General features: G+C 36.5%; 1 protein-coding gene across 1 annotated transcript in view; it reads left to right on the top strand.

Annotated features, from left to right (window-relative positions):
* LOC102806711 (uncharacterized) overlaps positions 1-24,777 on the top strand; it is a 109,810-nt gene that overhangs the window by 51,559 nt on the left and 33,474 nt on the right. The window contains exons 2-5 of the mRNA XM_085498353.1: positions 6,313-6,429; positions 13,745-13,899; positions 14,064-14,166; positions 17,773-17,932. Of these exons, the coding sequence (XP_085354479.1) occupies positions 6,313-6,429; positions 13,745-13,899; positions 14,064-14,166; positions 17,773-17,932 (535 nt within the window). The remainder of the gene's footprint in view (positions 1-6,312; positions 6,430-13,744; positions 13,900-14,063; positions 14,167-17,772; positions 17,933-24,777) is intronic.

Raw genomic sequence — 24,777 nt, 5'->3', positions numbered from 1 at the left:
ACAGCTTTCTACCCCTATAAATAGAATGGTTTATCTTTCAGACACTGCTATCAGATTTAATTAGAGATAAACAAAATTCAGCAGTTGATAATATGATTGAACATGTTGTCGTAAATTAACCAGTAATTCTTGAGATTCCAATCGGAAAGTCTAAGCTGTAATTAAATTAGCCATGCAGCCTCCATTGATGGATCAACTATTGTTAACTACTCCCTTTTCTTTTTTCTCTTTACTTTATATTTGTATTCTTATAATTATCTCGTTACCATGGTTTTTGTGTAGAAATTTTACTCTTTTGATGGGATGATTTTATGTATTTATATATGTGGTTAACGTAAAAATAAAATAAAATATAAAAAAAAAACTATTAATAACTATTTTTAGTGAAAAAACCTTATCTTTTTTCCTTTTTTTAAGTTTGGGGAAAACCTATATCAGGTATCTATTACAAAGAAAATACATATAAGTTTGTAAAATGCTGCAACCTCATTGAAATACATTAACATAATGTTGTACATGTACACATGTATGTTGCATTGATCCATTCATCACGATGCAGTACCTCAACTACAGCATTTCAAAACATTGCAATCTGGGATGATATTTTGAAAACCGCAACCTGGATCAGAAGTATCCATCATGTTGTGTACAATGAAAGAACGTGCATTGCTTTGAGATTATCCGGCGGGGTCCCTAAGTGCAACAATACCCATTAAAGTATTAGTATAAATAGGAAGTTCTTTAATCTTTTAGATTACCTGACGCGTAATACTGATTCTGATTTTTTTGTTTTTTTGTGTATTTTGTTTTTTTCACTTTTCACATATTTCGTTTCACTTAAATGATTTTTGCAAACACTGCTTTTGAGGATATGACAGATATTCAGTGAGGGATTTCTGACATGATTCATGTTTTCGCTATTAGTTGAGTGTGAACATATTGTCTACAAAACAATTTCTTCTAAGGCTTGTGTTACTTACATATAGGATCATAGGTATGTTGGTATATTGTATATTGGTATGTTGGTATATTGTATATTGGTATGTTGGTATATTGTCAACATTTTGTATTGATTGCTTACACTGCCTGAAACCTCGGAATGTGTCGGATTGCATGCATATTTCAAGAAAACCATCTGAGACTTATTTTCGCAAAATGTTTTCAGTGAGGTGACCAGGTTTCTCTGCGAAATTGGACAATCTGAAAAACCTTATTTCCTTTTATGCGTTTTGTACTCAAATACACTTGGTTTAAGGTAGGTTTTTGACTGACAAATTTGCATCACACTGTATTTTACCGATCTTTGTATGTTGCTATTGTATATTTCCACCTACTAAATTCTTAACTAAATTTGTCAGTGAAAAAGTATATTACTAGTATCCTAAACTTCTGGCTTATTTCTACAACTTGTACATGACAGCAGCGGCCGATGTTTTCAGTTTGATATTTTTGTTGTGTTTAGATTAATGGTACAGTATGACATGTTTAGATTAAAGGCACAGTGTGTTTTCTATTCTCCCCTCCATTACATTTCATATTTGTCTAATAGTGAAGCAATGGCTGGTGGTAGTATCCTTTATATTATCATAACTGTAAGCTTCAACCTTTTCACCACCAGTTCCCTCTTTTCATCTCAATTCACAAAATAGTCCCATTTATAGTCTGCAAAAGATTAAGACAAAAATCATTTTTTTTGAATAATTTGACTCAAATTAACGTTCATTTCTAGAAATATTGAAGAATATGAGAATAAAGTGCTAATAAAATTTTGGCGAGAAAGTCTGGTGGTGAAACAATTAATCATCTCCAGGTGACCACATTACATGTTTTTGTTGTGTTATATTTTGCTTGCTTCGCAAATACACTCCTGCATTATAACAGCCATGTAAAATTGGTTGTTATGTGCACATTCTAGTTGGATGGGACTCACCACCTGATGTCTATAACAATATAAAAAAAAAAAAACTGTTAAAACCCAAACGAGACGGATATTTTTTCTGTCACCCAAACTGGCCACATTGAATCATTCTGTTCAAAACATAATTAGATATCACATAATATCAGAGAATCTAACATTGAAACCATAAAGAAACTAACTTTCCAGCAAACCAAAAATAGTGAACATGGTAGTAAAATACAATACCTCCTAAAGCAAAAAACAAATCAAAATAGGGAAAATAACAGTATTGAGCGACACAAATGCCATTCTATTCTGGCAATGACTACCAAATATTTTCAGTTTGAAATGGTTTAAAGAAATAATAAGTGATAAGTGGTTATTTCACTTTGTTGCCATCATGTATTATCAGTTGCCTTGACAACTGCTTTAATAACATATCATCTGATATATTTACCACATAAATGAGATAGTTACATGTATGTTTGCATTTATGGATGGTTGTTTATTCTGGGTAAACTTAACAAGTATTCACTAATGCTTTTATCAGAACTACTCTAATGTTTTATTAAGATTAGCTATCTCCCCTGGAGTGTTTTGAATGCTTGCAACTGCATACATATACCAAGATTATGAACTCATTCATTAATTACTTTCTCATGTCATGTGACATGGACAGTGAACCAATTACAGGGCAGTGATTTGGACATCATCTTTTAGAACGTTTTTAGATTGAACTGAGAAGATGTTGTTTAGTCTTTCTGATCATAATTACGGTATGAGCAAACTGTCAGGATATATTTGCATTAAAGTCATGTTTAAGAGCTATTAAAGTCTTTAAAATCCTACTGTAAATGCAGTACATTCTGGGAGCATAAACTACATCCTTTATGATTTTTCCTGCCATCATTCCATCCTGTCAATTACCCATAGACTGCACATACATGTACTATATTCTGCATTGTTGATGACTTACACATGTAACTCTGTAGGTGAGGTGAAAGTTCATAGGTTGAAGTGCATGGAGTGGGCCTGAATTTGAATATACGTTTAAGTTGTATGACAATACTCTTTATTTGTCACCTGTTGATTCAATATGAGAAATAAAGTACCAGATTTAGAGCCATAATCATTCCTCCAAAATTATACTTTTGTAATCACCTCCAAAATCCTACATTGGTCTTGCATTTACTAATTGTAGACAAGAAAACTTATAACTTACATTTTTTTATTAGTTTTGAATAATTATCACTTTTAAATCATTCATGTTCAAAAAAAAACTTAATTTGATCTAAAATAAGTACAGGTATAGAATTATAGAATAGAAAGCCGGAAAACTATGTACCCAATCGTTAGTGAGTCTGACGTTTTTTACTTTAATATCTCACAAGTTGAATAGACATACTTGTATGTTGTGCCCTAGATGTATCTTACAAAAATATGTATGGATGGCAAGAAGTTATAAATTGTATTTTGTCTAGCTTCATTGTATGTCTGGATAAAAACTTGTTTTCCATATTTTACAAACATTTTTGAATTTTTCAAATCAACATGCTCTGCCTTAAAACTGAAGTTTGTATTAGTTAAATATCAGCATATTCTTGCTGACCTGGATCAACATCTATAAACCCCTGTTGTACACATGGTAACTAAGCAACCACCGATAACCCCAAACTCTATTTGCATGTTGATTGGCTGCTAATGAGATAATATATGTAGTGGATTTAAACTTGATGGGAATTAAGGTCTTAGTAGATTAATTATGTCCTGAAGGAGCAAGTTTGTCGCATCCTAACACTCATCATTCCTCATATAACCTTTTTTAATAAGGTTCAGCTTTTTAGCTCCGCTGTCGACTTTGTCGAGCGGAGCTTATCATATGAGTGATTGTCTGTCGTCGTCGTCGTCCGTGTCAATGTTTTACTTTTTCGACTTCTTCTTGAAAACTACAAGCCTGAATGCTTTGATACTTGGTGTACCTTGGGTAGACCTCTATTAGGTTTGTTCGTTTCATGTTGATATCTTCAATTCTCTAATTTTGGTGAATATTTTTGTCATTTTTGGTGAAAAGTGATATTTTCGACTTCTTGTTAAAAACTGCAAGTCCAATTGCTTTGATATTACATATATAGGTACTACATGTGGACCTCTCTCAGATTTGTTCATTTTGTAATGATATCTTTAATTCTCTAATTTTTGTGAATATTTTTGTCATTTTTAGTGAAAAGTGATATTTTCGACTTCTTGTTAAAAACCGCAAGTGCAATTGCTTTGATAATACATATATAGGTACTACATGTGGACCTCTCTCAGATTTGTTCATTTTGTAATGATATCTTTAATTCTCTAATTTTGGTGAATATTTTTGGTAAAAAGTGATATTTTCGACTTCTGGTTAAAAACTGCAAGGGCAATTGCTTTGATAATACATATATAGGTACTACATGTGGACCTCTCTCAGATTTGTTCATTTTGTAATGATATCTTTAATTCTCTAATTTTGGTGAATATTTTTGTCATTTTTGGTGAAAAGTGATATTTTCGACTTCTTGTTAAAAACTGCAAGTCCAATTGCTTTGATATTACATATATAGGTACTACATGTGGACCTCTCTCAGATTTGTTCATTTTGTAATGATATCTTTAATTCTCTAATTTTTGTGAATATTTTTGTCATTTTTAGTGAAAAGTGATATTTTCGACTTCTTGTTAAAAACCGCAAGTGCAATTGCTTTGATAATACATATATAGGTACTACATGTGGACCTCTCTCAGATTTGTTCATTTTGTAATGATATCTTTAATTCTCTAATTTTGGTGAATATTTTTGGTAAAAAGTGATATTTTCGACTTCTGGTTAAAAACTGCAAGGGCAATTGCTTTGATAATACATATATAGGTACTACATGTGGACCTCTCTCAGATTTGTTCATTTTGTAATGATATCTTTAATTCTCTAATTTTGGTGAATATTTTTGTCATTTTTGGTAAAAAGTGATATTTTCGACTTCTGGTTAAAAACTGTCCAATTGCTTTGATATTACATATATTGGTACTACATTTGGACCTCTCTCAGATTTCTTCATTTTGTAATGATATCTTCAATTCTCTAATTTTGGTGAATATTTTTGTCATTTTTAGTAAAAAGTGATATTTTCAATTTCTTGTTAAAAACCGCAAGTCCAATTGCTTTGATATTACATATATAGGTACTACATGTGGACCTCTCTCAGATTTGTTCATTTTGTAATGATATCTTTAATTCTCTAATTTTGGTGAATATTTTTGTCATTTTTGGTGAAAAGTGATATTTTCGACTTCTTGTTAAAAAACGCAAGTCCGATTGCATTTATATTACATTTACAGGTACTACATGTGGACCTCTCTCAGATTTGTTCATTTTGTAATGATATCTTTAATTCTCTAATTTTGGTGAATATTTTTATAATTTTTCGTAAAAAGTGATATTTTTGAATTCTTGTTGAAAACAGCAAGTCCCATTGCTTGATACTATACATATTGTTCATTTTCTAATGATATCTTCTGTTCTTTAATTGAAATGTGCCTTGCTAACAGCGGAGCTATCTCAGCTGAGAGGCTGCTTGTTTTATTGATCTATCGAGTTTGATGGCCCTTATAGATGGAGACAGACCAAAGGGACATATAATGAATCAGCGGATGCTGTCTCACTTGACTCTTCCTAATGATCTATTTGACTTTCAATGTGGTCATGATCTTGCAGTATTCTGATGGACTAGATGAATATAGGTTTACTTTCATGGTGTATTTTAGTTGGTTAATAGTTTCCTGTGCAAAAAAATTATACAATATAGATACCTTAGCTGGCTAATCGTGGCTTGAACATGGGTGCAGCTAATTTAGCCAAAGTCAAATTCAGGCACCATTCATAAAATAGTTTCATTTATAGTCTGATCACTAAAAGAAATGTCACATTCTGTCTGTTTGGTCAAAAATTTTAAATTGAATTCAGTGAAAATAACAGAAACATTTACCCAATTTAGAGCAAAAATTGGAGGCCGGTGTTTTCAAATTCAGACAAAAATCATAACATTGCTGGTCATTATGCATGTCTGATGAATATGTGTACATCACATAACAAACTAAACTAAAATAACAATTTTAAAATAAAATGCAAACATCAATTTTGGAAAAACTAATTGACAAGAAACTTTTTTTTTTTACCTTCAAAGTGTACAGTAACACATTTTCTAAAAGTAGCTTTATTTACATTTTGTGTCATGATTTATTTGTTTCCTGTAATGGATACTTTCCCAAATTGATATCGATGAACGACACAGACGTTAACAAAAGGTCAACCATATGTTATTGTAAAATAACTATTTAAAGACGAGGTATTTAATATGAAATGTTTTTTTTCTCTTTTTATTTCACAGCCACAATGATAAGATAACTCGTTGGCTACCTCCATCAGTGAACTGGACATGTAAAGAAGCCCTGCCTTTCGGATGGGAGTGTGCACTGGATAAAACTGGAAAACCCTATTTTCTTAAGTAAGTACTCATCAAGGAATAGCTCATACAATCACAAGGGTTAAGAAGTAAACAAATTATCCAGTGGGGTAAATACTGATAGTCGTAATTTTTTCTACGTTTCTCATGACTCAATCAACATGTATTAGCAGTGACTGGAAAATTCTTCAATGCCTTATAGAAAATTATTCTGTATTAAGTACCGAAGTCAACCGCATTAGCGCCCATGTCCAGTCAAGCGGTATACGCAAAGCTGAATCATCTCACTTTCGTTTGCCGCAAAGATATTCATGGCAATCGTTTTCACATTTCCTTCTTTCTCAAAATAAAGTACCATTTAGCTTCCATGATTAATTATATCTCAAAGCGACAGTTACACAACATTGTTTGTATTTAATTCTGGTAATATATATCCTGTCCCATGGCGATCCTAGAGAAACAAATCCTAGATGTTATTACCCACGTATATAGCAACACAGGACGTTTTATGCTTGGGGCAATGTTATTTTTCGGTGATGGTATATCATTTATATCACTTCATCAGCACATAATTTACAAGTGACAGATAAGTGTTCATTGCAGCTCGTAAAGATCACAGACTCACCAATTATAAAGCTATGAAATATTTATTGCATATTTGCATTTTTTATACCAAAAAGAAACATCTAATTTTCAGTGGTACTGAATGGATAATGTCTGCGAATGTACTAATGTGATTGGGTCATTAATAAACTAAGGTTTTTTTTCAACCAATGTTATAAATGTATAATGTAAAGTAATGTAGTATTTATGTATGATTAGATAAAATCAAGATGACTTGAATTTGCTGAATTTAAGCACAAAAAATCTTGTGCTTCAGCAAATTGCTTTATAATTACTGTCCTTCACACTTTTTTTTGTAAATAATGAAAAGTAGAACGAATATAATTTATCAAATGAATTACTGATGCTGACTATACCATCAGTTGCTCTCAATTGATGCCAGGTATCATTATTGCAGTGAGATAACATTTCATTTTTTTGAATCAGTGTCCTTTAATTATTTTAATGTGCATGGTATTTTGATTGAAAAAGAATGAAACTATACCTGTATATGTAAATTTTAAGATATCTTCACTGACATACATGTACTGGTACTCCCATGATGTACCTCACTGGTCATTTGCACATCTTTCTTTTAAAAAAAAAAAATACTGATGACATTACTAGCACTGTATGTACTTACATCCATTAGTATCACATACCATACACACAGGGAAGTGTGAATGGTCAAAATAATTCAAATTTTAACGATCCAGCATAAATTAAATTCATTTTTTGGCTTATGTGTGCCTTTATTGGAGATGTACTTCTAATAGAATAAATACAATAATCATTGTTAAACTATTGTCTTAAATTTGATAAATACAGTGAGTAGACTGGAGGTGGACATGTAAGAGTTTTCACATGAGAACACATTCTACAGATAGTTATTAGCATAAGGCAAACTACTAAAACTCTGTATTTTTACAAATACCTTTTTTAATGGGAGTACCACAATGCACCATTAGGAGTACAACAGTGCACCATGGTAGTACCACAATGCCTTATGGGAGTACCACAATGCACCATTGGGAGCACAACAGTGCACCATGGTAGTACCACAATGCACCATGGGAGTACCACAATGCAACATGGGAGTACCACAATGCACCAAGGGAGTACCACAATGCACCATGGGAGTACCACAATGTACCAAGGGAGTACCACAATGCACCATGGGAGTACCACAATGCACCATTAGGAGCACAACAGTGCACCATGGTAGTACCACAATGCACCATGGGAGTACCACAATGCACCAAGGGAGTACCACAATGCACCAAGGGAGTACCACAATGCAACATGGGAGTACCACAATGCACCATTAGGAGTACAACAGTGCACCATGGTAGTACCACAATGCCTTATGGGAGTACCACAATGCACCATTGGGAGCACAACAGTGCACCATGGTAGTACCACAATGCACCATGGGAGTACCACAATGCAACATGGGAGTACCACAATGCACCAAGGGAGTACCACAATGCACCATGGGAGTACCACAATGTACCAAGGGAGTACCACAATGCACCATGGGAGTACCACAATGCACCATTAGGAGCACAACAGTGCACCATGGTAGTACCACAATGCACCATGGGAGTACCACAATGTACCATGGGAGTACCACAATGTACCATGGGAGTACCACAATGCACCATGGGAGTACCACAATGCACCATGGGAGTACCACAATGTACCATGGGAGTACCACAATGTACCATGGGAGTACCACAATGCACCATGGGAGCACCACAATGCACCATGGGAGCACCACAATGCACCATGGGAGTACCACAATGCACCATTAGGAGCACAACAGTGCACCATGGTAGTACCACAATGCACCATGGGAGTACCACAATGCACCAAGGGAGTACCACAATGCACCAAGGGAGTACCACAATGCACCATGGGAGTACCACAATGTACCATGGGAGTACCACAATGTACCATGGGAGTACCACAATGCATCATGGGAGTACCACAATGCACCACAGGAGTACTACAATGCACCATGGGAGTACCACAATGCACCATGGGAGTACCACAATGCATCAAAGGAAACCACAATGTGCCATGAGAAAACCACAATGCACCATGGGAGTTTCATTTTTAGATTATAAAAACAATATACACCACTGTGTGTTCTGAGGGACGTAAAGAGGATGAAGAGTAATTTACAATGAAAGCTAAAACCGAGCCATTCAGGGACTCCTCAATACTTAATAATCAGTAGTTGAAAGCTTGGATAAGTGTTGTCTGTTCTTAGCTGCTAGTATAAGTACTATTCCAATTACTCTCTATTGTGGCTTTGCACCTGCACTCATTTCCTGCATTCTCATATGTCAACTTTAGTTACATTCAAGTGGCAGTGTGTGTTTTTTTCAACATGAGTTGGAGGATGGCAATTTCTAATATTCTTACATGTGCTGCTATTGCTGCTATTTGAATGTCAGGGTCAACTTTCCTCACTTTTCACAAAATAAATTAAAGTTTTCTATATTTTTTAACAACTTTCATCAAATCTTTAAGCCAAAAAGAATTTGTTTATTTTATTAAAAACAACAAGGATTTTTTTTTTTCGAAAGATGCACACAAAAATTCAACAGGTGGATTTCAAAAGTTAGTTCAAAGGGTAGTGTAATTAGTCGCTACATTTAACAATAATTATTCCTTCTGAAATGCTTGTCTTAGATATTTGACCTTAAAATACATTTTATGTGTGGAGCATTATCTTCAAGTCATGCTGTCTGATTCATCTGTTAGCATACTGAGGCACATCAATTATTTTCCAGATTTTTTTCAAAATTGGCTGACTGGTGGCCATTTTATTAGTCCCCGTTCGGACGAAGTCCGAAAACTGGGACTTATGATTCGGTCTCCATGCGTCTGTGCGTCCGTCTGGAGTCATATCTCAGAATCCCTTGGACCGATTCTGTTCATTCTTTGCATGTGCCTAGTACTTTATGTGGGACATATGCACATGCAGTGGTTTAGCGATTCGATTCAAAATAGCCGACTGGCAGCCATCTTGTTTTTTGAAAATGTTGTATTTTGGACATGCTTTGTCAGTTTTCATTCAAACTTGGTACATAGATTATACATGTTAGGATACATGTCCATGACGATTTATTTCACAATTGGATCAAAGATGGCCATCTGGCAGCCATCTTTTTTTTGTTGAAAATGTCGTATTTTGGACATGCTTTGTCAGTTTTCATTCAAATTTAGTACATAGATCATACGTGTTAGGATACATGTCCCCGATCATCCGTGAGTTCCTGAGTCTGTTCGTCTGTCCATGTGTCTATGCGTCAGTCTGTCCAGAGTCATATTTCAGAATTCTGTGGGCCGATTCTGTTCATTCTTTGCATGTGCCTAGTACCTTATGTGGGACATATGCATATGCAGTGGTTTAGCGATACGATTAAAAATGGCCGACTGGCAGCCATCTTGTTTTTTTGAAAATGTTGTATTCTGGACATGCTTTGTCAGTTGTCATTCAAACTTGGTACATAGATTATACATGTTAGGATACATGTCCATGACGATTTATTTCGCAATTGGATTAAAGATGGTCAACTGGCAGGCATCCTGTTTTGGGTTTTTTATGCGGTATCTTGGACGTGCTCTGTCAGTTTTCATTCAAATTTGGCACATACATGTACTTTATACATGTTAGGATGACAATTTGTTTCAAAATCTGGTCAAGGATGGCCGATTGACAGCCATCCGACTTTTTGGCCTTACTACTATATTTCCACAATTTATGTACCATTTTCATTCGTATTTGGCACATACATCATACATATCAGTGTGTTTCATAATCAGATCAAAGATGGTCAAATAACGGCTGTTTTTATTTTTGGCCATATTACTACTACACGGAACACGTGTTTTACAATCTCTTGTATGCGCCACTTGGAACTCAAGTTTCAAGGACACGCTCGCAACAATCCCTCTGCTTTAATACGACAAGCACAAAGAGAACTTTCAAAAATTTAACGGGGACATTTTCAATGACTTGTTGATAAAAAAAATCTTTATTTTTGTTCATTTTTTACTTATACTTTGGGATAACAATTACTAAGTTTGTTCAGATTTGGTACAGAGGCAGTATATTATTTCGCAAAGATGAAAGTTGAATTTTTGTGGTTTATATCTCAAATTCACACAATCCAATTAGATACAAAACTTTGTTCATGAACAATTATGTTCTAGCACAGCAACGAAATTTGATTTGTGTAACAATCCAATCCATCATTGTTATCTGTCAGCCATTTTGTTTGACAAAAGTCTGCAATTTGGTTTAATACCTAAAATCTGGAGTTTTCATCTATTTTTGTCCAATTCTGCATATATCTCAAATTCTTGCTGCCAAGGTAGATCCAAACTTGGTTCACAGACAATTGTGTTTTAGCACATCAACAAATGTTTATCCATGATTGTTAACTGTCAGCCATTCTGTTTGACAAAAATCTCAAATTTTTCTCAAATTTTTATCTCAAATTCATACTGCCCAAGTATGCTGCAACTGCTGCTGTATCAATCATACGATTTAATATGAAGTTCAATATTGCCTCTTTAAACTATCGGTCTTGATAAATACTCTCTGAAAATGTAATCTTGGAGCAACATCCATTAGTTGTTTGAAGTGTTATTATTTCAAAATGGATTTAAAGTATTTCATTAAAAGCCGTATTCTTTAATCACATTTTCTGCAGCTATTAAATAGCTTATCTCACTGGGTGTATTTTGCAAATGATCGATTTGCGGCATATATTAAAGACATTGGATATTGACCATCTTGCTTCTCTTCTGGAGAGTATTATTGTTTTCATAAATAAATATGAACGAGGAAATGATCATCGGTGTTGTTTCATGTGTCATCAAGTTTTATCTCATGGTTACACCAACCTCAGTCTTTTAATTTGCATAAAATTATCTTGATCATGTTCAATTAAGTTGTGTTTTGTTCAATGAAATTACATATTTTCCTAACCACCTGGCTGCATTTACACTTAAGTTAAACTGAAAATTTCAGTATTTACATATGGGATGTTTTTTTGTATCTTATGTAAATTACTTGTGATGTCAAAAACAGTATAAAGAACAGCAAGGTGCATCAAAATGTGTATTCCTTCAAAAGGATGGCGCTGAGCAACTTTGTTGTGTTTTATTTAAAGCATGGTACTAAAGTAACTTTGCTATTTCCTCCAATAAAGTTAGATTAATAATTTACAGCTGAAACTACATGTATGAAGTTGTATTGTAGGCAAAACGTAGTTGAAAGCCGTTTTAATTTTGAGTACCTTGGCCAAAAAGCAAATTCGAATGTAAAGCTGTCAGTGAGTTATATTGATCAAAATCTGAAACATTGCCATTTATTGACTAAGTTGTATTTTGATCATTGTGAGGTGCATCAGAAATGCACGAGATGATTTTTTTTCATTAGAAAATCTTTTTTTGTGAAGAATTTTCCAATGAAAGATATTAAAATAATATAGTGTCACTGACATTGTTTTTGCTAGATATATGAATTCATTTTAATTAAAAACAACATTTATTATGTTATTTTGTAAAATGGGTCACTAACCTTTTAATAATAAAACATGTGAACATGTCTTGACATCCACTGCGATGGATTCAGAACCCGACAAACTATTATTGATTATATTTAAATGACAGCTTTTTGAGATTGTTTTTTATTTTTTGGTGTGATGGATAACACTTGTCAATTGACGTGGAACCTGAATTTAATTAATTATAAGTAAAAAATCAAATGCTTAATAATTGTATCCAAGCGTTTTCAAGAAGATTATGCATCTTTTAAATTCTAGCTGTTAACGTGTTAATATATTATGGTGACTGGCAACGACACCTCATGTGGTGTAAGGTTGTTAATAATAATCCTGGGTAATCATCATTTGATACATCTCTAGCAATATTTACTATACATACATGTATTAGTACCTATTACAAGAAAATGTGATCACCATTTATCTCTTGACGGCCTGGGACATTTACAAAGTCTTACTCTGGTAGTTCAATTGAAATACATGTTATTATGATTATGTCTTTCTGGTATTTTGAAACCCATTATCTATTGGTACCGGTAGTTCTGGTTTTTAGCTCCGCTGTCGACTTTGTCGAGCGGAGCTTATCATATGAGTGATTTTCCGTTGTCTGTAGTCTGTTGTCAACTTTTTACATTTTTGTCTTCTTCTTTAAAACCGTTAAACCAAATGATTTCATATTTATAACATAGTCTCTTGGGGTAGTCCTCTCTCAGATTTGTTCATTTCGTGATGATATCTTCAATTCTCTAATTTTGATGAATATTTTTGTCATTTTTGGTAAAAAGTGATATTTTCAACTTCTTGTTAAAAACTGCAAGTCCAATTGCTTTGATATTATACATATAGGTACCTCAGGTAAACCTCTCTCAGATTTGTTCATTTCATGATGATATCTTCAATTGTCTCTAATTTTGATGAATATTTTTGTCATTTTAGGTAAAAAGTGATATTTTCGAATTCTTGTTAAAAACAGCTTGTCTGATTGCTCTGATACTATACATATTGTTCATTTTCTAATGATATCTTCAGTTCTTTAATTGAAATGTGCATTTCTAAGAACGGAGCTATCTCAGCCGACAGGCTGCTTGTTAAAGAATTGCCATAAATCTTGTGCTCAAATGTCTTCTTTGATCATATCAATAACAGTGTCTTATTTTGTTTGTTTGCAGCCATGTAGACTGCACATCAACTCTTGACGATCCCAGGGAAGACGAAGAGCTGTTTTTAGTGGAAAGACAAGTAAAATTGATGAGGGATTCTGTTTTGGGATTTGGTTTTGTTGCCGGCAGTGAGAAGCCTGTTATCGTTAGATCAGTTACAGAAGGTAAAAATAGTCAGAAACGCTCGTTATTAATTGAGTTTAATCTAGACCTACAGCCAGTTAAAAAATTATACCCATTTAGTTCAAAAATAACCAAAAAATTTATTGAAAAATATGAAGGAAAAAAAAATGTACAAAAAGTGACACCATAAATTTTACAATTCTAGGAGGTCCATGTGATGGTAAATTATTTTCTGGTGATGAAATCCTTCGAATAAATAATGAAGATGTGAAAAAACTCAACCGGGAATATGTCATAAACAAAGTCAGGTAAGTTTCAACGCTTGGTAATGGTAGCGACAGGTGAGCATATTGGCATCCTATCCAGTAACCATGTTTAACTTGAATATTTTTATGCCCCTAAACTAGGTTCTGATGGAGTATATACAATGTATAAAACAAACAAAATTTGCCATGGTACTGCCTCCCGAGGGAGATTGAGTTTTAGTCGACAGCATGGTGTCTCACAGCTCTGTGGAAAGTGGATGAGAAATTGAATGTTAGATTGTGATCACATGTCTGAACCTTACACTTAAAATGTAACAGTAATAATAATAATAAAATCAATCAATGGTTTCAAAATACTGTTTGTGAATCAACATGTACCTACGGCATAACTTTCCATCCCAAATTCCATATGTATGCCACCCTTCATTTCCCTCACAGTTTGAATTTGTGTAATAGATCAAGCGACAATATGTGGGACTTTTCCTAATTTAATATTTTGAACACAAAAGTTAACTTTTGTCTTCTTGCCAAAAAATATACCTGCATAATTTTTTTCCATTAAATATTAAACATATATGGCAATGAGAAATTATGTCCATGATGCACAATGTCCCTAATAACCTAATGTAGTGAATTAAACCCCCTTCTGAATCACACAGTTAATAAAATTGAATCACCCAGTGCACAAATAAGTCTGGAATACATGTATCCTGACATGTAGCCTTAGCATGACTAGTAATGTGTATACCCCTAACTCTTTTCATATAAACACATGTCTCATAACATTCTTCATATGGACACATACCCTCTAAACCTCTTCATATGGACACATACCTTCTAACCATCTTCATATGGTCACATACCCCCTAACCATCTTCATATGGTCACATACCCCCTAATCATCTTCATATGGTCACATACTCCCTAACCATCTTCATATGATCACATACCCCCTAACCATCTTCATATGGTCACATACCCCTAACCATCTTCATATGGACACATACCCCCTAACCATCTTCATATGGACACATACCCCCTAACCATCTTTATATGGTCACATACTCCCTAACCATCTTCATATGATCACATACCCCCCTAACTATCTTCATATGGACACATACCGCCTAACCATCTTCATATGGACACATACCCCCTAACCATCTTCATATGGTCACATACTCCCTAACCATCTTCATATGATCACATACCCCCTAACCATCTTCATATGGTCACATACCCCTAACCATCTTCATATGGACACATACCCCCTAACCATCTTCATATGGACACATACCCCCTAACCATCTTTATATGGTCACATACTCCCTAACCATCTTCATATGATCACATACCCCCCTAACCATCTTCATATGGACACATACCGCCTAACCATCTTCATATGGACACATACCCCTAACCATCTTCATATGGTCACATACTCCCTAACCATCTTCATATGATCACATACCCCCTAACCATCTTCATATGGTCACATACCCCTAACCATCTTCATATGGTCACATACTCCCTAACCATCTTCATATGATCACATACCCCACTAACCATCTTCATATGGTCACATACCCCTAACCATCTTCATATGGTCACATACCCCCTAACCATCTTCATATGGACACATACTCCCTAACCATCTTTATATGGTCACATACTCCCTAATCATCTTCATGTAGACACATACCCCCTAACCATCTTCATATGGTCACATACCTCCTAACCGTCTTCATATGGACACATACCCCTAACCATGTTCATATGGACACATACCCCTCACCATCTTCATATGGACACATACTCCCTAACCATCTTCATGCGGACACATACCTTCTAACCATGTTCATATGGACACATACCCCCTAACCATCTTCATATGGACACATACCCCTAACCATCTTCATATGGTCACATACCCTCTAACCCTCTTCATATGGTCACATACCCCCTAACCATCTTTATATGGTCACATACCCCCTAACCATCTTTATATGGACACATACTCCCTAACCATCTTCATATGATCACATACCCCTAACCATCTTCATATGGTCACATACCCCCTAACCATCTTCATATGGACACATACTCCCTAACCATCTTTATATGGTCACATACTCCCTAATCATCTTCATGTAGACACATACCCCCTAACCATCTTCATATGGTCACATACCTCCTAACCGTCTTCATATGGACACATACCCCTAACCATGTTCATATGGACACATACCCCTAACCATCTTCATATGGACACATACTCCCTAACCATCTTCATGCGGACACATACCTTCTAACCATGTTCATATGGACACATACCCCCTAACCATCTTCATATGGACACATACCCCTAACCATCTTCATATGGTCACATACCCTCTAACCCTCTTCATATGGTCACATACCCCCTAACCATCTTTATATGGTCACATACCCCCTAACCATCTTTATATGGACACATACTCCCTAACCATCTTCATATGATCACATACCCTCTAACACTCCTCATATGGTCACATACCCCCTAACCATCTTCATATGGTCACATACCCCCTAACCATCTTCATATGGTCGCATACCCTCTAACCCTCTTCATATGTTCACATACCCCCTAACCATCTTCATATGGACACTTACCCCCTAACCATCTTCATATGGTCACATACCCCCTAACCATCTTCATATGGACACATACCCCCTAACCATCTTCATATGGTCACACACCCCCTAACCATCTTCATATGGACACATACCCCTAACCATCTTCATATGGTCACACACCCTCGAACCCTCTTCATATGGTCACATACCCCCTAACCATCTTCATATGATCACATACCTTCTAACCATCTTCATATGAACACATACTCCCTAACCATCTTCATATGGACACATACCCCTAGCCATCTTCATATGGACATATACCCCCTAACTCTTTTCATATGGACACACCTTCTAACCATTTTCATATGAACATATACCTTCTAACCATCTTCATATGAACACATACATGTACTCCCTAACCATCTTCATATGGACACATACCCCTAACCATCTTCATATGGACACATACCCCCTAACCTTCTTCATATGGACAATTATCCTAATTGCTGCATTATACAAACTATAGATTGCCAAATTATTCATCTTTCTACTGCTTTAAAATTCAACATAATTTGTAATATTTTGTCGTATACAACAGAAAAGTTAATTATTTAAACCAATATGAAAGTAGAATATTATTTATTAAGCTTGGGAAAGCAGTTTGAGGAAGGAATTAGACGTAATCCGGTATGAATAGATGTCATTATTTGATATCAGACAAAGTCAGCTATTAGCATTCAATGTGTGGATGTTCTACTAGTCTACCTGTGTTGGGTACTGGGCAAGGTCATAGTGGGAACCTGGTCTTTAAAGGTTATATCATTTATAACAATTTAGATCTCTATATGGAGTTTGATTTAGGTTGCATGCAATGTACAACGTGTGTAAAATATTTGGTGTGTTTATTTTTTATTTTGTCCAAAATACAAATATATAGAAAATACATAAAAATTCACAATTTGGGAATAAATATATAGTGTTCATTGCATTAAGCATTCATTGTTTTTTTTTTTGTCATCTCCTTATAAGGTCGTGTCCTGATGTCATCTTCCTAACGGTGGCTCAGCCTTCAATGGATAGAAACAGTGGAAGGAAATCATCACTTCTCAGCATTTCTAAAAAACTGAAATTAAAGAATAATCCATCTCGTGTACGCTTCTCAGAAGAAGTAGAAGAAGACGCTAAGATTGTAAGTAAAGAACCAAGTTAATAAATATCTTATTTTCTCATTTTTTTAAAAAAAAACTCTTTAATCCTAATAACTTCCACCACAAGCATAAATTTAATAAATTTAAAAATTTCCCAGTAGGCATACTTGGTTGCTAGGTGATAAATTCTGCTCTTCCTCTGTCAAGTGATAGTAAGAGCATATTTCAATCATTTTTAAAATTAGTGTCTTGCTGATAAAAAAGAAACTCAATTGTACTTGTGTGCATATAACTGCCATGGGAAGATTAGAAAAATAATCTTCTTAGAAACACCTGCAAGTGATCAAAACTTTCCTAGAACTTAGTTGCCATAGCAATCAGTAGACAAGGACATGCTGTGAAAACCTCTTTGGCAAATGTTCAATTTAGCTTTAATTACTGATAGTGTAGATTGTGAACCTACTTTGTTATTCATTGACAACAATTCATCAATCTATCGTTTCAATTTATGCCAATGTTATACTTTAAGTGCATTGTTTGTCCTCTGCATAGCTGTCATAATGATGTGAAGGTTAGAAACCATAACTTCACTCAACTCACTGACAGTTATTTTTAATTTCATATGCAAATTACCTTTTTGAATGCCAAAGACAACCTATAACACCTTTCAATATTTTGTAGAACTGTAGCCAATAGGATATTATGTCTATTTTTTTTAATAAAAATTATATCACTGACATTATAAAAACAAATATAGAAAATTGTGATAAATTCTGGCATTCAAATGGTAAGATGTGATTTCTAAGCAATTTCTCTAGACATAGATAAAAACTTTATTCCAATCATGTACTACTTGTTGTTGATAACTGTCATGCATTGTATGATTTGAATCACTGTTGTACTCATTCTTTAAACAATATATATTATTACAATATGCTGTAAGAATTCAAATCTGCCACTAGGAATGTTTCTGTTGAAATCATGAATAATTTTGAATACAAAATTAGCTAATAATTTGCATTGTGAATCATTCTTAATTAAACAAAATGGTGTCTGACCAGTGTTCAACAATCATTTGATGAATACAATTGAAATATCATAAGATGGAAAAATGATTTAATTGTCAAAATTGATATTAGTGGATCACACCAATAGTACTACAAAATGAATATTCATAGTTGACATAATTTTACTTCCAATCAAAAGATATCTGTTAGGTCAAAAACATTCGGGTCAAATTATAACACTAGCAACACAGTATGTATCATTAATGTTAAAAATAGGAACACAAATATATCACATGTAGCTCATACAATTAAGAGAAATGCGAGATAAAAAAACATACTCTCTTGAGCTTCCAGCATTCTATAAATCTAACCACTGAACTGTGTCTCCGACAAAGATGAATGGGTAGTTAAGTAAAACATGTATTCTGTGTTTCTAGCGTTCACTTTATTACTGCTTTGTGCATTCGTGGGACAAAAAACACGATACCGCTATTAGTTTTGATTGTTTCTTTCCTGACGTGTGAAATAAAACACTGCGCTGCAACACTTCTTCTAAAGACAGAAGTAGATCGATTGGAAATGTGCATTTGCGTGAACCGTAAATTCGTGTCAGCAATTACTGCGTTTGGTGACAGGAAACTATAAAGGCACTACATATTCTTGATATTATGCTCCTCAAATAGTTACATCAAATAAATGACTAAGAGAGGGGGTACCAAACTTGTTTCCATGGTAACATGGACTCTGATTTTCCTGTTACGTTGCTCTCTCAGATTTGTTCATTTTGTGATGATATTTTCAATTCTCTAATTGAAATGTGCATTGCTAAAGCAGAGCTATCTCAGACAAGAGGCTGCCTGTTTTTTATTTTACTTCTTACCTGAAAACAAACAATTTTACAAGTTGTCAGAGACAAATATATTTTGGCAGATTGCTAAATAGAATAATATTTTTCTTGACCTCAAATTTATATTTAATATCTGACTAAAATGTAAGATTAATTAACACACTAACCCTTTTAACATCGTAATTTTTGTCGCCACAATGAAAGTGCATTATTTTTATACATTTTTCTCCAAATTCTTTGTTAGTTTTTCACCAAATCGGTATAACTACAAATTGGCAACTTCTTGAATTAGCAAGGTCTTAAATAAAATTCATGAAAAAATATGGAAAACATTTTTCGAAAAATGAAAAAAGTTGTCGTCAGTGTTGATTGAAAGGTTATATCTGTCTTGTAGTTCAAGACACAGATCTTCACAGATAATTTGATCTGACATTATCTAGCAGATTGCATATGTGTTTAATCAACCTTGCTTCTTTACACCGGTACATTCTAAACAAGCAACATACTTAAATTCACATGTTGCTGGTTGCTAAGATACTGCCATCTTCCAAATGAAATATATAGAATGTAACCTAATTCCCCCGATACCTAGATTATAGTTGTTTTGATTTATTTTGCCTCCAATCAGAAATATGATTCATGCTATCAGCAACATTTTTCAATCTTATAAAAGTATCATGAATCATATTGCTAATAAAAATAATATGATGAAAAAATGAAAAGCGCTCTCAATAGTCCAGACAATTCTACAAACTTGTTCACATAATAGTAGGCTTTAGGAGAATCTAAATGAAAATTATACCCGAAAATAATATTGGTATTCCAAATAACTTTCTTTCTTTTATGACTCCACACAACACTATCAGGTGATTAGCTTGTGCTAGATTGCAAACCATGTCACTCTCAACTGGTCTTCTGTACAGAGATGCTGGATTGCAGGCCGTGCAACTGTCACCTGGTCTTCTGTACAGAGATGCTAGATTGCAGGCCTTGCAACTGTCAACTGTTTTACTGTACAGAGATGCTTGATTGCATGCCTTGCAACTGTCAACTGGTCTTCTGTATAGAGATGCTGGATTGCAGGCCTTGCAACTGTCAACTTGTCTTCTGTATAGAGATGCTGGATTGCAGGCCTTGCAACTGTCACCTTGTCTTCTGTACAGAGATGCTGGGTTGCAGGCCTTGCAACTGTCAACTGGTCTTCTGTACAGAGATTCTGGATTGCAGGCCTTGCAACTGTCAACTGGTCTTCTGTATAGAGATGCTAGATTGCAGGCCTTGCAACTGTCAACTGGTCTTCTGTACAGAGATTCTGGATTGCAGGCCTTGCAACTGTCAACTGTTCTTCAGTGCAGTGATGCTAGATTGCAGGCCTTGCAACTGTCAACTGGTCTTCTGTACAGAGATTCTGGATTGCAGGCCTTGCAACTGTCAACTGTTCTTCAGTGCAGTGATGCTAGATTGCAGGCCTTGCAACTGTCAACTGGTCTTCTGTATAGAGATGCTGGATTGCAGGCCTTGCAACTGTCAACTTGTCTTCTGTATAGAGATGCTGGATTGCAGGCCTTGCAACTGTCACCTTGTCTTCTGTACAGAGATGCTGGATTGCAGGCCTTGCAACTGTCAACTGGTCTTCTGTACAGAGATTCTGGATTGCAGGCCTTGCAACTGTCAACTGGTCTTCTGTATAGAGATGCTAGATTGCAGGCCTTGCAACTGTCAACTGGTCTTCTGTACAGAGATTCTGGATTGCAGGCCTTGCAACTGTCAACTGTTCTTCAGTGCAGTGATGCTAGATTGCAGGCCTTGCAACTGTCAACTGGTCTTCTGTACAGAGATTCTGGATTGCAGGCCTTGCAACTGTCAACTGTTCTTCAGTGCAGTGATGCTAGATTGCAGGCCTTGCAACTGTCAACTGGTCTTCAGTATAGAGATGCTGGATTGCAGGCCTTGCAACTGTCACCTGGTCTTCTGTACAGAGATTCTGGATTGCAGGCCTTGCAACTGTCAACTGTTCTTCAGTGCAGTGATGCTGGATTGCAGGCCTTGCAACTGTCAACTGGTCTTCTGTACAGAGATTCTGGATTGCAGGCCTTGCAACTGTCAACTGGTCTTCTGTATAGAGATGCTAGATTGCAGGCCTTGCAACTGTCAACTGGTCTTCTGTACAGAGATTCTGGATTGCAGGCCTTGCAACTGTCAACTGTTCTTCAGTGCAGTGATGCTAGATTGCAGGCCTTGCAACTGTCAACTGGTCTTCTGTACAGAGATTCTGGATTGCAGGCCTTGCAACTGTCAACTGTTCTTCAGTGCAGTGATGCCAGATTGCAGGTCTTGCAACTGTCAACTGGTCTTCAGTATAGAGATGCTGGATTGCAGGCCTTGCAACTGTCACCTGGTCTTCTGTATAGAGATGCTGGATTGCAGGCCTTGCAACTGTCAACTGTTCTACTGTACAGAGATGCTGGATTGCAGGCCTTGCAACTGTCAACTGTTCTTCTGTACAGAGATGCTGGATTGCAGGCCTTGCAACTGTCAACTGTTCTACTGTACAGAGATGCTGGATTGCAGGCCTTGCAACTGTCAACTGGTCTTCTGTATAGAGATGCTGGATTGCAGGCCTTGCAACTGTCAACTGTTATTCTGTACAGAGATGCTGGATGGCAGGCCTTGCAACTGTCAACTGTTCTACTGTACAGAGATTCTGGATTGCAGGCCTTGCAACTGTCAACTGGTCTTCTGTATAGAGATGCTGGATTGCAGGCCTTGCAACTGTCAACTGTTCCACTGTACAGAGATGCTGGATTGCAGGCCTTGCAACTGTCACCTGGTCTTCTGTACAGAGATGCTGGATTGCAGGCCTTGCAACTGTCACCTTGTCTTCTGTACAGAGATGCTGGATTGCAGGCCTTGCAACTGTCAACTGGTCTTCTGTACAGAGATTCTGGATTGCAGGCCTTGCAACTGTCAACTGGTCTTCTGTATAGAGATGCTAGATTGCAGGCCTTGCAACTGTCAACTGGTCTTCTGTACAGAGATTCTGGATTGCAGGCCTTGCAACTGTCAACTGTTCTTCAGTGCAGTGATGCTAGATTGCAGGCCTTGCAACCGTCAACTGGTCTTCTGTACAGAGATTCTGGATTGCAGGCCTTGCAACTGTCAACTGTTCTTCAGTGCAGTGATGCTAGATTGCAGGCCTTGCAACTGTCAACTGGTCTTCAGTATAGAGATGCTGGATTGCAGGCCTTGCAACTGTCACCTGGTCTTCTGTATAGAGATGCTGGATTGCAGGCCTTGCAACTGTCAACTGTTCTACTGTACAGAGATGCTGGATTGCAGGCCTTGCAACTGTCAACTAGTCTTCTGTATAGAGATGCTGGATTGCAGGCCTTGCAACTGTCAACTGTTCTTCTGTACAGAGATTCTGGATTGCAGGCCTTGCAACTGTCAACTGTTCTTCAGTGCAGTGATGCTGGATTGCAGGCCTTGCAACTGTCAACTGGTCTTCTGTACAGAGATTCTGGATTGCAGGCCTTGCAACTGTCAACTGGTCTTCTGTATAGAGATGCTAGATTGCAGGCCTTGCAACTGTCAACTGGTCTTCTGTACAGAGATTCTGGATTGCAGGCCTTGCAACTGTCAACTGTTCTTCAGTGCAGTGATGCTAGATTGCAGGCTTTGCAACTGTCAACTGGTCTTCTGTACAGAGATTCTGGATTGCAGGCCTTGCAACTGTCAACTGTTCTTCAGTGCAGTGATGCCAGATTGCAGGTCTTGCAACTGTCAACTGGTCTTCAGTATAGAGATGCTGGATTGCAGGCCTTGCAACTGTCACCTGGTCTTCTGTATAGAGATGCTGGATTGCAGGCCTTGCAACTGTCAACTGTTCTACTGTACAGAGATGCTGGATTGCAGGCCTTGCAACTGTCAACTGTTCTTCTGTACAGAGATGCTGGATTGCAGGCCTTGCAACTGTCAACTGTTCTACTGTACAGAGATGCTGGATTGCAGGCCTTGCAACTGTCAACTGATCTTCTGTACAGAGATGCTGGATTGCAGGCCTTGCAACTGTCAACTGTTCTTCAGTGCAGTGATGCTGGATTGCAGGTCTTACAACTGTCAACTGGTCTGCTGCACAGAGATCCTTGATTGCAGGCCTTTCAACTGTCAACTGGTCTTCTGTACAGAGATGCTTGATTGCAGGCCTTGCAATTGTCAACTGTTCTTCTGTACAGAGATGCTTGATTGCAGACCTTGCAGCTGTCACATGGTCTTCCGTACAGAGATGCTGGATTGCAGGCCTTGCAACTGTCAACTGGTCTTCTGTACAGATATGCTGGATTTCAGGCCTTGCAACTGTCAACCGGTCTGTACAGAGATGCTGGATTTCAGGCCTTGCAACTGTCAACTGTTCTTCTGCACAGAGATGCTTGATTGCAGGCCTTGCAACTGTCAACTGGTCTTCTGTACAGAGAAGCTGGATTGCATGCCTTGCAACTGTCAACTGGTCTGTACAGAGATGCTGGATTGCAGGGCTTGCAACTGTCAACTGTTCTTCTGTACAGAGATGCTGGATTGCAGGCCTTGCAACTGTCAACTGGTCTTCTGTACAGAGATTCTGGATTGCAGGCCTTGCAACTGTCAACTGTTCTTCAGTGCAGTGATGCTAGATTGCAGGCTTTGCAACTGTCAACTGGTCTTCTGTACAGAGATTCTGGATTGCAGGCCTTGCAACTGTCAACTGTTCTTCAGTGCAGTGATGCCAGATTGCAGGTCTTGCAACTGTCAACTGGTCTTCAGTATAGAGATGCTGGATTGCAGGCCTTGCAACTGTCACCTGGTCTTCTGTATAGAGATGCTGGATTGCAGGCCTTGCAACTGTCAACTGTTCTACTGTACAGAGATGCTGGATTGCAGGCCTTGCAACTGTCAACTGTTCTTCTGTACAGAGATGCTGGATTGCAGGCCTTGCAACTGTCAACTGTTCTACTGTACAGAGATGCTGGATTGCAGGCCTTGCAACTGTCAACTG

The sequence above is a fragment of the Saccoglossus kowalevskii genome, chromosome 4 (genome assembly GCF_978046115.1).
Source record: "Saccoglossus kowalevskii chromosome 4, keSacKowa6.1, whole genome shotgun sequence".
NCBI lineage: Eukaryota > Metazoa > Hemichordata > Enteropneusta > Harrimaniidae > Saccoglossus > Saccoglossus kowalevskii.
The sequence above is the reverse complement of the archived record's forward strand: the minus strand, read 5'-3'. Positions and strand labels throughout refer to the sequence as shown.